The sequence below is a fragment of the Balaenoptera physalus genome (assembly GCF_965194825.1).
Source record: "Balaenoptera physalus genome assembly, chromosome: 13".
Taxonomy (NCBI): domain Eukaryota; kingdom Metazoa; phylum Chordata; class Mammalia; order Artiodactyla; family Balaenopteridae; genus Balaenoptera; species Balaenoptera physalus.
In genome coordinates this window covers 27,974,745-27,993,059 of record NC_138892.1, presented here as the reverse complement: position 1 = coordinate 27,993,059, position 18,315 = coordinate 27,974,745, and the positions used below count along the sequence as shown (strand labels likewise).

General features: G+C 34.0%; 1 protein-coding gene across 3 annotated transcripts in view; it reads right to left on the bottom strand.

Annotated features, from left to right (window-relative positions):
• The window catches only part of EEA1 (early endosome antigen 1), a 143,238-nt gene that overhangs the window by 71,725 nt on the left and 53,198 nt on the right, over window positions 1–18,315 (bottom strand). For all 3 annotated transcript variants that reach the window (XM_082418867.1, XM_082418865.1, XM_082418866.1), the window contains 7 exons: window positions 16,547–16,671; window positions 12,750–12,804; window positions 12,588–12,653; window positions 10,644–10,683; window positions 9,271–9,384; window positions 3,391–3,512; window positions 2,318–2,473 (listed from right to left, as the gene is read on the bottom strand). In XM_082418867.1, coding sequence (XP_082274993.1) covers window positions 2,318–2,473; window positions 3,391–3,512; window positions 9,271–9,384; window positions 10,644–10,683; window positions 12,588–12,653; window positions 12,750–12,804; window positions 16,547–16,671 — 678 coding nt within the window. The remainder of the gene's footprint in view (window positions 1–2,317; window positions 2,474–3,390; window positions 3,513–9,270; window positions 9,385–10,643; window positions 10,684–12,587; window positions 12,654–12,749; window positions 12,805–16,546; window positions 16,672–18,315) is intronic.

The window sequence follows — 18,315 nt, the reverse complement described above, 5'->3', positions numbered from 1 at the left end:
AAAAAATCATTTCCATTAAAGACAACACCAAATATAAGTTGATTATAGCTTTGATATTTTTAATAATGTAGATTTTTATGAATCATACTTTTATTAACCTTAACTTCTGATCTAAAGAAAAGCTAATTATTTAAAAAGTACTTTTAAATGTTTTAGAATGAGTTATTTTTCTATATGCCTTCTAAAATATCTAGATTTTTTTTAAATGTCAATGAATTCATAAGTTATATTGTTAATGAAAGGAATGGAACATATTTAACAATGTATAATACCAGATTGTATATCTTGAGCCTCAACTAGAAATACCAAACAAATCATTACATTTTTAGTTTCTTTAATTCCTTTTACTGTTTTGTTTCTGATTCCAATGTTTTAGGTTCAGTAAAACAGTAATATATAAAATAGTTTTTTTTCTATTAAGTTCAAGTTATAGAATTCACTAACACACTTAACTGAGACTAAATAGAAATGAATTTTAATAAATTAATAAAATACATGCCATTTTTCAAGGAGTAAGCAGAAGCTAAAAACAGTTATAAACAAATAAATGAGATGGAATATTTAGACAGTAATTTTTTTCATATGGAAATGGTATGAGACACAACTCAAAAGTACTTTAAGCTATACTCAATACAAATATACAATATGTCAAGATATAAAAAGTAATAAAAATAAGTATTAGATCAAGATTAATAGCACAAATTTACTTCTAAGGCAATCACCAGACCACCTAAAATGGGAAATAACATGATATAGAAAGAACACGAGCTTCAGACAGGACTTGAGTTCTAATCCACGCTTCTTTATGTTAGGTGCATGACCTTGAACAAGTTATTTAACCTCATTGAGCCCAGATTCCTTAAATATAAAACAAACTTAATACTTAACTTACAGGGTTAAAAGAAATTTGTACTCAAGCATTATTTGGATGGGATTTTACCTCATGAGACTTCTTTGATTCAGCCTCTCCTTGATTACACATTAGGAGCTTTTTATTGGCTTTGATAAATTCATGAACTCCCTGGAATTATTTGAAAATTTGTGGGACTATGTGTCATTGGGCTACAAAGATCACTTTTGGGAAATCTGCACCTGAAGTTCATAAACTTTAAAGTCTGAAGTGTTAGGCATCATAAAGCCTCACATGCCTATGCATGTTGTACCCATAAACTTTCACCATTCCTCCACTAATAAGATATAGGAGGAACTAAAATAAAGGATGACATGGGTTATCTATATTTATACTCCATAGCTCATTAATGAGTTACTAATTATGAATAGAGTGGCTTTTAGATCACCAGCTGAAAAACTCTAAGAAAGAGATGCAAGTTGAAATGTCACTATAACTTAACGTTTTAAACTGAAAACATGAAAAACAGAGGTCTGTATCATATATGGGAGCTTAAGAACTACACATAGTAGTAGTTATAACAAAATACCTCCTATGATACAGTAGGAAGGACAAAGGCTATCATTTTTAAGCAAGTATATTTACTACACATCCTAGAGTTTGTCATATGCTGACATAATTATATAAGGGATTTACAGGCCAAAGTCATGCAAGAAATAGTAGAAGAAACTGAGAATGTTTATCCTGGAAGAGAAAAAAACTCAGAGTAAATATGAACAGTCTTCAAATATTTCATGTGGAAAAGAACAATTTATTATGTTTAATTCCTGAGAACTGGAACCAGTGCATGTAAATCATAGGGAAACAAATGCCAACTCAATGGAATGGCTGACTTAGGAAGAAATATGCACCCCCTACGTCACCTAGCAAGAGTTGTAGATCACTTATCAGAGATGCTATAAAGGGAATTCCTGGATGGAGTGTTAAGACTAGATGATTTTTATGACTTCTTTCAACCACATAATTAAATAGCTGATAAATGAAAAAGAAGTCGAATGGAAAATAAGTCTTAAATACTTTTTCTAAACAACACTGGTTATACAAATGAAGAAAATGAAATCATACTTCCTTTACCCCTACCAAACTGAAATAAACTTAATTACTACTTACTGACTAGTCTGGAGCAAATTTAACTTTAAATATAATTTCTACACAATATACATCATTTATTAAACAGAATAATACTCTTGTATACAAACATTCTTCTCTAAGTCTCTAGCTTCATAGAGCAAAGATTAAAAATATTGTCTATCAGACCATATTGACTATATACAAATATTACCCAGACCAGATGAAAGAAAGGCAAATACTGCTTGATAGGTCACTCAGAAAAATCCTGGCTTCACTCAAGAGTGCACACTAAACAAGTTAACATCAATCTCGTTTAAGTGCACTAAACTTCATTACCTGTGAGTGAGCATGTTCTGCTTGTAACTTTTTGCATTCATCTTTGAGTTTTTCAGATTCTCTCTCACGTTCCAAGGTCATGTTGTCCATTAGCGTTTGAACTTGGACCAGTTCTTTCTTAAGCACAGCAACATCTTCTATTCCAGGTCTCTGAAGCTGTGAAGCAACACATTTTTATTAAAAATCACAGTGAAACTAAAATAACACACATTTTTAAAATAGTTTTACTACTAAGAAATCAAAATAAAGCAATCTTTAATATCAATTACTAGATTCCAAACATCAAACACTGATGTCTTCCCCCAACAATCCTCTCCTTTTCCCGCTCTATCTTATACTTAATAGTATTACCACTCATGGTACAAAATCGCAAATTCACAATTATCCTTAGCGCTTTAATTGCTTTCCTTTCCTTCACAAACTACACCCACTGGTAATAACAATCACTTGATAAATGCTAAATTCCTTCATTTTTTTATCCTACGAAACTGGTCAATAACATGAAGAAAAAACAGGTATAAGCATAATTTGGGTTTGTTGCAGGTTGAATACAGTTGATTCATTTATTCATATATTTCTTGAGTGCTAAATAAAGGACAGAAAGGAGGCAAGGACAGATCCAAAGTTGTTAAGCCTGGGGAGAGTGATGAAAATACATGGTACCAATGACAGAAATACAGTTACAGAGGAAATAGGATGACTTGATGTTATACTTGTTGAATTTGAAATGAAAGCTAGAAATGCAATCAGAAGTGTCCTAAAAGTATGGATTTATAAAACTAAAGTTCAAGGGATGGTAAGATCAGAGATGCAAATATGGAAACTACTAAAAAAGACAGTTGATACTAAGATAGAAACAACAAAAATGTTAATGTCATAAATTATGTGTCATAAAATTCCATTTTTACTTTAAAAATCATATAAAGTATATACATTTACATGGTAAAACTATAGGGAATTTTTTCTTTCCTCCATTCTACTCAGGCTGTACTTTCAAAAACGTTTCATCAGTGTATATATTTCATTTTTCAATTTCAAATAAGGTACATTCTAATAAATGGCTTCTAAATTACCAGTTCAGTCTTTAGATCGTGAATTATAGTTGCTCCTTTGTTTAATTCTTCTGTTAGATGTGTCACTTTTTGTTCAGCAGCTTCTCGAAGACTCCTTTCTTCATCATATTTTGACTTTATATCTAATTCAGGATAGTTACACAAATGACATGACATTAACTCTAGGGAAGAACAGTTTTATAAATTCTTGTATATTCCAGTATATATCTATATATCACTCTAATTCAAATTCACATTCCTTTGATAACCATAAATATATACAATAAAATACTTCTGATTACATTAAATGATAAACTTTTTTAAATTTTTTAATTTAATTTTATTTATTTTCTTATACAGCAGGTTCTTATTAGTCATCAATTTTATACACATCAGTGTATACATGTCAATCTCAATCGCCCAATTCATCCCACCACCACCACCACCCCCCCGCCGCTTTCCCCGCTTGGTTCCCATACGTTGGTTCTCTACATCTGTGTCTCAATTTCTGCCCTACAAACCGGTTCATCTGTACCATTTTTCTAGGTTCCACATACATGCATTAATATACGATATTTGTTTTTCTCTTTCTGACTTACTTCACTCTGTATGACAGTCTCTAGATCCATCCATGTCTCAACAAATGACTCAATTTTGTTCCTTCTTATGGCTGAGTAACATTCCATTGTATATATGTACCACATCTTCTTTATCCATTCGTCTGTCGATGGGCAGTTAGGTTGCTTCCATGACCTGGCTATTGTAAATAGTGCTGCAATGAACATTGGGGTACATGTGTCTTTTTGAATTGTGGTTTTCTCTGTGTATATGCCCAGTAGTGGGATTGCTGGATCATGTGGTAATGCTATTTTCAGTTTTTTAAGGAACCTCCATACTGTTCTCCACAGTGGCTGTATCAGTTTACATTCCCACCAACAGTGCAAGAGGGTTCCCTTTTCTCCACACCCTCTCCAGCATTTGTTGTTTGTAGATTTTCTGATGATGCCCATTCTAACTTGGGTGAGGTGATACCTCATTGTAGTTTTGATTTGCATTTCTCTAATAATTAGTGATGTTGAGCAGCTTTTCATGTGCTTCGTGGCCATCTGTATGTCTTCTTTGGAGAAATATCTATTTAGGTCTTCTGCCCATTTTTGGATTGGGTTGTTTCTTTTTTTAATATTGAGCTACAAGAGCTGTTTATATATTTTGGAGATTAATCCTTTGTCTGTTGATTCGTTTGCAAATATTTTCTCCCATTCTGGTAGTTGTATTTTCGTCTTCTTTATGGTTTCCTTTGCTGTGCAAAAGCTTTTAAGTTTCATTAGGTCTCATTTGTTTATTTTTGTTTTTATTTCCATTACTCTAGGAGGTGGATCAAAAAAGATCTTCCTGTGATTTATGCCAAAGAGTGTTTTTCCTATGTTTTCCTCTAAGAGTTTTATAGTGTACGGTCTTATATTTAGGTCTCGAATCCATTTTGAGTTTATTTTTGTGTATGGTGTTAGGGAGTGTTCTAATTTCATTCCTTTACATGTGGCTGCCCAGTTTTCCCAGTACCACTTATTGAAGAGGCTGTCTTTTCTCCACTGTATATCCTTACCTCCTATGTCATAGATTAGTTGACCATAGGTGCGTGGGTTTATCTCTGGGATTTCTATCTTGTTCCATTGATCTCTGTTTCTGTTTTTGTGCCAGTACCATATTGTCTTGATTACTGTAGCTTTGCAGTTTAGTCTGAAGTCAGGGAGTCTGATTCCTCCAGCTCCGTTTTTTTCCCTCAAGACTGCTTTGGCTATTCGGGGCCTTTTGTGTCTCCATACAAATTTTAAAATTTTTTGTTCTAGTACCGTAAAAAATGCCATTGGTAATTTGACAGGGATTGTATTGAATCTGTAGATTGCTTTGGGTAGTATAGTCATTTTCACAACATTGATTCTTCCAAAACAAGTACATGGTATATCTCTCCATCTGTTGGTATCATCTTTAATTTCTTTCATCAGTGTCTTATAGTTTTCTGCATACAGGTCTTTTGTCTCCTTAGGAAGGTTTATTCCTAGGTATTTTATTCTTTTTGTTGCAATGGTTAAATGGGAGTGTTTCCTTAATTTCTCTTTCAGATTTAACATCATTAGTGTATAGGAATGCAAGAGAGTTCTGTGCATTAATTGTGTACCCTGCAACTTTACCAAATTCATTGATTAGCTCTAGTAGTTTTCTGGTGGCATCTTTAGGATTCTCTATGTATAGTATCATGTCATCTGAAAACAGTTACAGTTTTACTTCTTCTTTTCCAATTTGTATTCCTTTCACTTCTTTTACTTCTCTGATTGCCGGGGCTAGGACTTCCAAAACTATGTTGAATAATAGCGGTGAGAGTGGACATCCTTGTCTTGTTCCTGATCTTAGAGGAATGCTTTCAGTTTTTCACCATTGAGAATGATATTTGCTGTGGGTTTGTCATATATGGTCTTTCTGTTGAGGTAGGTTCCCTCTATGCCCACTTTCTGGAGAGTTTTTATCATAAATGGGTGTTGAATTTTGTCAAAAGCTTTTTCTGCATCTATTTAGATGATCATATGGTTTTTATTCTTCAAATTGTTAATATGGTGTATCACATTGATTGATTTGCATATATTGAAGAATCCTTGCATCCCTGGGATAAATCCCACTTGATCATGGTATATGATCCTTTTAATGTGTTGTTGGATTCTGTTTGCTAGTATTTTGTTGAGGATATTTGCATCTATATTCATCACTGATATTGGTCTGTAATCCTCTTTTTTTGCAGTATCTTTCTCTGGTTTTGGTATCAGGGTGATGGTGGTCTCATAGAATGAGTTTGGGAGTGTTCCTTCCTCTGCAATTTTTTGGAAGAGTTTGAGAAGGATGGGTGTTAGCTCTTCTCTAAATGTTTGATAGAATTCATCTGTGAAGCCATCTGGTCCTGGACTTTTGTTTGTTTGAAGATTTTTAATCACAATTTCAATTTCATTACTTGTGATCGGTCTGTCCATATTTTCTATTTCTTCCTGGTTCAGTCTTGGAAGGTTATACTTTTCTAAGAATTTGTCCATTTCTTCCAGGTTGTCCATTTTACTGGCATAGAGTTGCTGGTAGCAGTCTCTTAGGATGCTTTGTATTTCTGCGGTGTCTGTTGTAACTTCTCCTTTTTCATTTCTAATTTTATTGATTTGAGTCCTCTCCCTCTTTTTCTTGATGAGTCTTGCTAATGGTTTATCCATTTTGCTTATCTTCTCAAAGAACCAGCTTTCAGTTTTATTGATCTTTGCTATTGTTTTCTTTGTTTCTATTTCATTTATTTCTGCTCTTTTCTTTATCATTTCTTCCCTTCTGCTAACTTTGGGTTTTGTTTGTTCTTCTTTCTCTAGTTCCTTTAGGTGTAAGGTTAGATTGTTTATTTGAGATTTTTCTTGTTTCTTGAGGTAGGCTTGTATAGCTATAAACTTCCTGCTTAGAACTGCTTTTGCTGCATCCCATTAGTTTTGGATTGTCATGTTTTCATTGTCATTTGTTTCTAGGTATTTTTTGATTTCCTCTTTGATTTCTTCAGTGATCTCTTGGTTATTTAGTAACGCAGTGTTTAGCCTCCATGTGTTTGTGTTTTTTACGTTTTTTCCCCTGTAATTCATTTCTACTCTGATAGCATTGTGCTCAGAAAAGATGCCTGATATGATTTCAATTTTCTTCAATTTACTGAGGCTTGATTTGTGACCCAAGATGTGATCTATCTTGGAGAACGTTCCATGCACACTTGAGAAGAAAGTGTAATCTGCTGCTTCTGGATGGAATGTCCTATAAATATCAATTAAATCTATCTGGTCTACTGTGTCATTTAAAGCTTCTGTTTCCTTTATTTATTCCTTCCTTTATTTTCATTTTGGATGATCTGTCCATTGGTGTAAGTGAGGTGCTAAAGTCCCCCATTATGATTGTGTTACTGTCGATTTCCTCTTTTACAGCTGTTAGCAGTTGCCTTATGTATTGAGGTGCTCCTATGTTGGGTGCATATATATTTATAATTGTTATATCTTCTTCTTGGACTGATCCCTTGATCATTATGTAGTGTCCTTCCTTGTCTCTTGGAACATTCTTTATTTTAAAGTCTATTTTATCTGATATGAGTATTGCTACTCCAGCTCTCTTTCGACTTCCATTTGCATGGAATATCTTTTTCCATCCCCTCACTTTCAGTCTGTATGTGTCCCTAGGTCTGAAGTGGGTCCCTTGTAGACAGCATATATATGGGTCTTGTTTTTGTATCCATTCAGCAAGCCTGTGTCTTTTGGTTGGAGCATTTAATCCATTCACGTTTAAGGTAATTATCGATATGTATGTTCCTATGACTATTTTCTTAATTGTTTTGGGTTTGTTTTTGTAGGTCCTTGTCTGCTCTTCTGTTTCCCACTTAGGGAAGTTCCTTTAGCATTTGTTTTAGAGCTGGTTTGGTGGTGCTGAATTCTCTTAGCTTTTGCTTGTCTGTAAAGCTTTTGATTTCTCCATCGAATCTAAATGAGATCCTTGCCGGGTAGACTAATCTAGGTTGTAGGTTCTTCCCTTTCATCACTTTAAGTATATCATGCCACTCCCTTCTGGCTTGTAGAGTTTCTGCTGAGAAATCAGCTGTTAACCTTATGGGAGTTGCCTTGTATGTTGTCGTTTTTCCCTTGTGGCTTTCAATAATTTTTCTTTGTCTTTAATTTTTGCCAATTTGATTACTATGTGTTTCAGTGTGTTTCTCCTTGGGTTTATCCTGTATGGGACTCGCTGCGCTTCCTGGACTTGGGTGGCTATTTCCTTTCCCATGTTAGGGAACTTTTCGACTATAATCTCTTCAAATATTTTCTTGGGTCCTTTCTCTCTCTCTTCTCCTTCTGGGACCCCTATAATGTGAATGTTGTTGCGTTTAATGTTGTCCCTGAGGTCTCTTAGGCTGTCTTCATTTCTTTTCATTCTTTTTTCTTTATTTTGTTCTGCAGCAGTGAATTCCACCATTCTGTCTTCCAGGTCACTTCTCCATTCTTCTGCCTCAGTTATTCTGCTATTGATTCCTTCTAGTGTAGTTTTCATTTCAGTTATTGTATTGTTCATCTCTGTTTGTTTGTTCTTTAATTCTTCTAGGTCTTTGTTAAACATTTCTTGCATCTTCTCGATCTTTGCCTCCATTCTTTTTCCGAGGTCCTGGATCATCTTCACTATCATTATTCTGAATTCTTTTTCTGGAAGGTTGCCTATCTCCACTTCATTTAGTTGTTTTTCTGGGGTTTTATCTTGTTCCTTCATCTGGTACATAGCCCTCTGCCTTTTCATCTTGTCTATCTTTCTGTGAATGTGGTTTTTGTTCCACAGGCTGCATGACTGTAGTTCTTCTTGCTTCTGCTGTCTGTCCTCTGGTGCTAAATGATAAACTTTAAATGATCAAATGTCTTTGTCTACATAAATTCCACACAGCAATAAATTACTAATTAGCATTTTAATGTATACTTAATCACATACAATATTTTACCTAAAAGCATGTATATGTAGTTAAAAAAATTATATGTAATTGTTAGCATAACCAAATGTTAAATCTGTACTATATTATTTGACTTCTTCAAAATGTTACTTGTTAATCTTTAAGCATAACCGAAAAGAAAATTCATCCTCTCTAAAATTCAGGAAGAATTTTACAGAGAAAATCAGTCCTTTGAAGGGAGGAGGTGGAAGAACAAACAAAATAACTTATATAGCAACTCTATTATCATTAAATGCCAGTAATCACCACCACAATCTATAACAAATGCTTTATCACAGTAAAATACAATGTTTATTTCTAGGATATACAATGGCAAAATTGTAATGTGACTGATATATTGGCTAAATAATTGTGATTTAATTTACCTGCAATTTCAGTGGCAAGTTGGGCTGCTTTCTGTTCAAATAAGTCTTTCATTTGCTTAATATTAAAATTTTCTGTTTGGGCTTCTTCTAACTTCTGTTCCAGAGACTGTAGTTCTACAAAAAAGTACAGTAATTATTCAAATACAATGTGAATTACATTTCCTAAATTGTTATTACTTATATCATAATCATTGTAGAAGTTAAAGACAATCAACATGCGTCTACTAGCCAATTACAAGTAGAGTATCTTCACATTTTAAGAATTAAGCATAGGGCTTCCCTGGTTAAGAATCCGCCTGTCAATGAAGGGGACACGGGTTGGAGCCCTGGTCCAGGAAGAGCCCACATGCCTCGGAGCAAGTAAACCCGTGCGCCACAACTACTGAGCCTGCACTCTAGAGCCTGTGAGCCACAACTACCGAGCCCACGTGCCGCAAATACTGAAGCCTGTGTGCCTAGAGCCTGTGCTCCGCAACAAGAGAAGCCACTGCGATGAGAAGCCCGCACATCGCAACAAAGGGTAGCCCCAGCTCGCCGCAACTAGAGAAAGCCAGCATTCAGCAACAAAGACCCAACGCAGCCAAAAATAAAATAAATAAATTTATTTTTTTAAAAAAAGAAAGAATTAAGCATAGCCAATTCATTTAAGGCTCAAGTCATAGTTTACAAACATGTAAAACAAATGAAAGGAATATTTAGCAATCATACCCAAATAATTTATAAATATTTAAGGATTATTTTGACTTCACGTTTCTCAGTTATTTTCCTGTATCTGTCAACTGACCAAAAAGGAATATATCCTGCGCCTCTGATGAAATGTGTCACAATGTGAAATGAAATTAGCACTGTTTTAAGAACAATCAAGGTCTTAAATAAAATAATCAATTAAAATATGCAGTCAACTCCTACTACTTCATTCTCATTGAGAAAAGGGATTTCAGAGGGACATTAAATACAATAGTTAATCTCAAAATATAATTTTGATTATTCATTGCACATTCCTCCAGCTAAAGTCCATTACAAAGATGCTAGTTTCATCATTTTTTTATTTCAAGAGAAAAAACTGCATCGTTCTTTAATACAGATCTAAATTTTCATTAACCACCATATTAATGTAATATTTCAGAAGTTTCTTTATAACTTCAGAATATAATGAACTAAAAAAGGACTAAGATTTCATTAACTGATTAAGTTACAAAGTTCACAGGTAATAGACACTCTCAGCCTAGAATATGACTGTTATCTTCACTCTTTTAAAGCCATAAAGCATAATCACAAAACAAAATTCATGTAGCAAGCATCACAGAAAAAAAGAAGTAAAAAAGGATGAGAAGGAAGAAAAATGAAAAAATAACAGCTTTAAGTAAAGTTACCTGCTGATGAATCAGCCACTAATCCATCAGGTTTAGACTCCTCGATGAAAACAAAAAACATAAACAAATGCATTAAAAGGAAAAGACAATACTGTTACAATTACCAATGTGAAAAAAATCTCTGAAATCCACATTCTGTCAGGTAAGTAGCAAGATTTTGATGAAAATCAAATCTTGGCCTGCTCACATTCTTCTAGATCTCTAAGGTCCGACTAGGCAGTCTGGAATAATAATGTTAACTGTAGCTCACTGATTCTAAGAATTCTTTTATGTTAACATATATTAAATTTTTATGAGTCTTGCCAAGATGGCATCTTAAATTCCATAAATACAGTAATAAGTAACATAAAGTATCACAATTATAAAAATAGATTCTAAAGCAAATACTTAAGTTAGCAGACAAGATTCAATCTTATAATATTTGAAAATTTTCATAAGCTGAAATATGCTATGAAACTAACACTACTAAAAAAATTGGCTTTAAAAACATAAATTTTTAATTCCAGATTATAAATTGTCTTTAAAGAAGCCGAAATAAAGAATGTATTCCATAAGGTTTAATTTATCACATGCATTAGGAATAAAATAATATACTACCTAGTCATTATTTCCATATTCTAAAGAATTATATATATCTGAAAAAGTTTCATAAGTTATCTCATAGTACATCTGACTTTTTTATTTTCCTATACATTGGATTTAGACATACTGATTGCTAATAATCATCAATATTTAAAATACATTTTCCCCCAAAGGTAAATTTCTTATCAAGGCAATTGCACTGTGGGAATGTATTTAATTTATTATAAATGTAAAATAGCCATCTCAAATGTAGTAAACAATTTCCTCTGTGTTTTCAGGTGCAGAAAATAATACAGCTCATGTTTGACTGATTGTTAATGGCATCTATGTAAAACATACATAAGTGAACTATAAGTATTTTAGATTACTAAAAACCTCTTTAATGCGACCTCAATTATAGAAGCTTAGCAGTAATAAGACTGATATCTTTTTATCCATTTATTTGTTTTTTTTCCTAGTCCAAATCACAATTTTTGGTGAAAAGACAAAAAGACCAACTGGGAGTCATAATGTGCTAAGATAATGTGTACAGGGATCACTAATTACTTTATAAAAGTATTAGAGCTATAGTTAAAGGGTGTCAGTTTTATTCTTACAAATGAAAACTATACATGTATTTGGTAAAATTCATTATTCTATGATTCTTTATGTAATTTTAGTATAAAAGTCAAAATAATTTTAGTATAAAAATCATAATTGGTTAAGACATTGTTTAGAAAATACATTAAGCTATAAAGAACATATATATATAAAGAATCTGAGATATCAAGTGAAATCCCTCAAAATAACTACTTTTGATACCACAATGATTTTCTTGTTCTTTTCCCTATATATTATTTTTATATAAAGTTGTATAGTACATATGTGCCTGTGTGTGTACAAAGACACAAATTTTTTTTAACATCATTAATACATCAGTTTTCCCATGTTTTCAAACAATCTCCACTAATATAAACTGTAAGCAGCTACTAATAGTTCTGTCCTTATTAATAGACATTTTAGTGATTTTCAATTTGTCACAAACACAAATGCTTTGAAGAGCTTCACTGTTGTTTGAACCTATATTTCTTAACCATTTAGGTATATTGTCAGAAAATAAGAATAATGTTTTAAACAATCCATACGTAAATGATTCTTAATGGAGCACCTTTAAGGAGTTACATCTGACCTTCCCACATATTAGTTATATTGGTTTGCATTCATTAGTACTACCAAAGGATATACATGTAGGCTAATACACAGAGAAACAAATTAGGAAGTTATTCATATCAGGCCACCTGTTTACAAAAAAGTATTATGCTTGATTTTCAACAATGAAAATAAACAACTAATAACACACTTCAAGTATTTAAAAGCAATTACTTGCTGCTGCAGCCCTTGAAATTTTTCTAATTCTTTCTTTAATTCTTCTGAGTACCATTTTTCCTCCTAAGAAAAGAAAACGGTTTTTAATTAGCAAATTGTAAAAGATTTTATTTATCTGAAACACTGAAAATAAACAAGTATAATCATTTTTAGTCTTACCTTAAGTGAAGCCTGTAGGTCTTGGACCTCTTGTCTGAGTAGTGTTATGTCATCTCTAAGCATAAGTTGAAAAAAACAGGAATTAATAGTTAATGTTCTTTAACAAATCATGGCTAGTGACTGCATATTAGTATTCTAATTTTCTCAAGTCTTAAAAAAAAACTATAGATTTTATGTATAGTGGCATATATATATATATATATATAAAATCTTTGGGAAAATAATTTTATTCCTCAAGCACATTGTCTGTAAATGGAAGAACATTTTCTCATGGAAATGATAAAACTGACTGTCAGGAACCTGAGCCAAAAGCAAAATATCTCCCATTAATTTACCAGCAATAAGCATCAATGGCTTCCTACTGCAGTTAGTGTAAAATCTAAACTCATTAACAAGGACTATAAAATCTGCACAATCTACTCCTTGCCTTACCACTCTCACCCTCATTACTTTAGCTCTAGCAATTCTGGCTTCTTTTTGTTTCTTGAGTCTGAAATGCTCTTTCCTGTCAAAACCTCACATTCTGTTCACCGCACCTAATTCTCTGTCAGTCTGACAAAGAATGGAGCAGACACCTCAAGGTCCTAATGCAGGAAAAAGATTCCATGAGAAAACACATTTAGGATTATTCTTGTGGATATGAGGAACATATCTTCCCCTGTTGGATTATAAACAGCAGAAAAAGGGACTCTCCTTCCTCCACGCCACTCCAATGGCTGCCATGGTAGAAGACACAAAACTGAACTGAGCTGATTGGGAATACTCAAGTTAACTGATTCTAGTACAAAGGGAACAGAACAGGATCAGTTCTAATGTTTCAGAAGACCAAGTCCACACCAGCACAAGCATATCAGAAAGTAAAAGATAATGAGACATACTGGTGGGAGAATTATTCTCTAGGATGGGAGTGGGGGTAGAGAACAAATGGACAGAGTCAGCTTCATCTGTGAAACATGGTTAATAATAGAAAAAGAAGGAAACTGCCAACAAAGAAAAATGTAAAAGATGGAGAAATGAGTCCTCTACCTTTGGTAGCCATTCACATGTAAAGAATTAATTCATTATTCAACAGAACTCGTCTATGCCAGACTCTCAAGTTGTTCAGTTTAATGGGGGAAGTAAACATGTAAAGAAGTAAGAGTAACAGACCCTCAGTTCTATGATAAAAATAAAAACAGAGGCATAGGGACTTCCCTGGTAGTGCAATGGTTAAGAATCCACCTGCCAATGCAGGGAACACGGGTTCGATCCCTGGTCCGGGAAGATCCCACATGCCGCAGAGCAACTAAGCCCGTGAGCCACAACTACTGAGCCTGCGCTCTAGACCCCGTGAGCCACAACTACTGAGCCCATGTGCCACAACTACTGAAACCCATGCGCCTACAGTCCATGCTCCGCAACAAGAGAAGCCACCGCAATGAGAAGCTCGCACACCACAACGAAGAGTAGCCCCTGCTTGCTGCAACTAGAGAAAGCCTGCGTGCAGCAACGAAGACCCAATGCAGCCAAAAATCAAATAAATAAATTTATAAAAAAAAAAAGACAAAGAATACTAGTCTGGCAGCAATGTGGAGAGTTAAGTAGAGAGGTACAAGACATAGGGAGAGAGCCAACTATAAATACTGAAAAATATTTCTGAGTGAGAGATGAGGAAGCCTAAACAAAGCCATAGCAGGGAAGATAAAAAAGGTTATAAGAGCTGTTAAGGAGATAGAATTAACTAAACTTTGTGACAGATCAAATAGGGGAGGGTTAAGTGTGTAAAAATGAGCAAATCCAATTTTCTGGCTTTAGTAACTTGGTGGAAAGATGATGTTGCCATTAACCAGAAGAAGTAACCGTAGGTAAGGAACAGGTTTAGAAGGAAATATAATGAACCCTGTTTTCCAATGTCAACAGGGAGATGTTCCTTTGGAACCTCTAAGAGAAGATACCTAGTAGGCAACTTGGGAGATAATTCTAGGTTGGAGTTGTAGTTTAGGAGGAAGTCATGGATATGGATATTACCCCAAGTACATTATATAGAGGAAGGGAGTACATTAAACAGATCAAGAAAGAATTATCACAATGATGTGCTGTCTCAGAAGAGTAGAAGGAACGAGAGCCAGAAGAATAAATAGTCTACAAAGATGGCTGCCATCAAGTTCTTCCCTTCCTATACACAGAAGCCACTCCTCCACTGAAAGATAGAGCTTACTTCTTGGCCTCTTCAATCTGAGCTGGCCCTCAGATTCCTGAGCAGTCCTGTGGCTACTATGACCAATAAAATATGGCAGAAGTGACACTCTGAAACTTTTTAAGCCAAGCCTTAAGACAACTGGCGGCTTCTGTTTCTTTCCTCTTGTAATGCTCTTTATTAGAACCCAACTGCTGGCCTGTAAGTGCAAGCAGCTGCATAGAGAGGTCCACATGAAGGAGAACTGAGTCCCCTGATATACAGCCCCAGCTGAGCTGACTGCCAGCATCCAGTATCATCTCCCAGCCATGAATGTGAGGTCATTTTGGACCTTCTGGCCTTCCCAGCACCCAACTCTACATAACTTAAAGCAGAACCATCCAGTTAAATCAAAGAATCATGAGAAGTAATACAGAGTTACAGTTTTAAACCACTAGGTTCGGGGTGGACTATTACATGGTTATAGATGACCAAAACAGAGGTCAAGTAAAATAAAAACTGAAAATAATCCAGGTTTTTTTTTTACTGTTGACCTTTGAAGAAGTATTTTCAGGAGAATGGTAGGGCAAAAACCAGGTTTTAGTGAGCTAAACATTGGATGAAAAGTTAAGAAGCAAGAACACAGGTAGACTATGGATGTTTTTATGTTGAAAGTTCATGTATTGGGCACTAATTCACAGCTGAGAAAGCAACTCTGTTAAACTGACACTAAATATATAAACATTTACATATAAAGGATATATTTTATATCTACCTCCTAACAAATGACAAAAGAACAGTACACAAAATTATTGACTCATACATAAAAATCCTAAAAAGCACTAATAGTCATGTAAAAGGGAAGATTCATATTTCCCAAAAGCTCTGGTTTTCCCACATATTTTAATAAATAAAAACAACCATATTTTATAGTTCTACATTATCTATCAACCATAACGTGGTCATAATACTTTTCCTTAATGTGGTGTTCTTTATGCTATAACATATTAACCAACTGAGAGGCTTTTTTCTTTTTAAAGAAAAACATGAAAAACAATTTTTTACAAGTAGAATAAAATCAAGTTTTCTTCCTTAGTGGGAATATAAGACAAGAGTCCTTACCAGTAGAAGAAGAAAAGCAAAGTCATACTGTTGAATGCTGTTCCAATTAATTATATTTTAGTTTAATTCTTAAAATGGTCAGGCAAAATTGTCAAGAAGCAGAATGTGTTATGTGTGCTTGCTGTTATATTGGTGATTACAAAAAAAATGTTTTTTTAATAATTATTAAATTTAATTCTTTGCTAAATTCATTATTTTATCAACTTACTATAAAATCTTCTAAACAAAGCATATCACTCTTTATTAAGCAGAATTGCTAAATATAATTTAACCTTTTAAAAAATCACAATCTTTATTAAAAATATAAACCTGTGAACCATATTGTAGATGCTGGTATAGATAGTTATTGGTCAAGGATAGGATTGGTTATAACAATAAAAGGTGAAGGCTATGCTAAAAGAAGATAGATTTAAATTAGATAATATAAAAACACTACTCTTTTCGAGAACTAAGTATTCATGATTAAACAATGATATCACATGCATTCACTACATTACACTTCAAAACTATTATACTGTACCGCTTCAGAGCCAGAGCTTCCCCTCCATGACTCGAATCATTACCAGCATCGTGGACTGCCTCATAGTGTTTGAAAAGTTCATCAGCGGATCCAAGAGATTTCATACACTGGGGACATATGAAACCCTACAGAAAGAGGTAGAAAAGGTTTCAAAATAGTATTTAGTATTGCAAAATAACCATTTATATGTTATGAAATACAGTCATATGTATTATTCATACCAATAAGTAAATTGTAATTTACAGGGTTAAGCCCAAATTCTGGTATTGTGCAAAGGTACATCACTGCCTATCCTGGTTGCAGTTTACAAAATGTTTTTTAAAACCCTTACAACCATCTTTTAGGTTGAATAAATTAATGGCTAGAGTATAGAATTCTAATCTGAGAAGTTAGTTCTAATCTAGAAGTCTAGTTGAGAAGACTTGCCATCATATCCTCCATCCCTCTAGATATCTCCCTTAGTAAAACAATATCTGTTCCAATCTACTGCAAAGGAATAACCAAAATATTAAGAACATGAAGCACTCTGATCATTGAGAAAAAAGGTAATATAAATAACTCATAATTACCACAGACTATCTACAATGGTTGAGAAGTATTTTCATCAGTAAATTCCTTGCTAACTTAAGATTAACACTATAAGAGCTTAAAATTAATATATAGTCCCATAAAATATTAAAAACTTATAAATAATCCCAGAATTATTATATAGTTATGGCATACAAGGCCCTGCAGGTATAGTCCCCCAATGACCTAACCAATCTGATCTCTGGACATCCCTTACTCCATACAACATGCTTCAACTATACTGAAGTACCTACGTTTCCCTGAACACACCACAGTATCTCACATGTTTACACTTTTGCATATATTGCCTTTTTTCCTCCAGCATTCTCATCATCTGTTTGTCAAGTTTCTACATCCACTATTATGCACAACACACTGAAGCTTTTAATCTCTGTTTCCCTAATGGCTAGCGTAGTGTTTTGAACATACCATATACTTTCTACAGAGTGTACTTATTTAATGAAATATGAATGAACCTGGCAGGGCAGAATTTGGCAAAAAAAACAGAAGAGCTTGCAGATTATAAAACCTGCCAAAGGATAGACTGAGCTAAGTAATAAGTACTCCGGACACATAAAAACTAAGACTAAACAAATAACTTCTTCTCCTTTGTTGGGTGCTATACAAATAACATACCCTCACATCATTTATGCACATTATATGGCAGAATCAAGGCTCAATGAACATAACATTACCAGACAATGGTATAACAGAAGTATTGATATATATAAAGAACTATAGGAACACAAGAGAAGTATCCAAATCTGCCTGCGGCAGCAGTTAATACTTTCCAAAAAATAAACACACACACACACACACACACACACACACACACACCCCCTATGTATATATGTATATATACATGTATGTAGACATATGTCTATATGAGACACTGGAATTAGGTACTGAATAGAAGTTTACTTGTCAGAAATAAAGGCATTCTAACCAAATGGAGGAGCATGAACAAAGATGTAGGAAGAGGTATGAAACACAGCCATGCTGCATTTGGGGAACAGAGGTATGTTCTGATCACAGAGCCAGAGTGAAGGGCAGGGGCACTACAGGTGAATGAATGCAATGATCTCTTATGAAACTCCTAAAGTAAGCAAAGACAGAAGTACTGAGGATGTGCCTTTGGACATCAGAATAATGCCATTAGGATCCAGAGATATGTGATGCTCAGCACTGTCTTCTGAATGAAT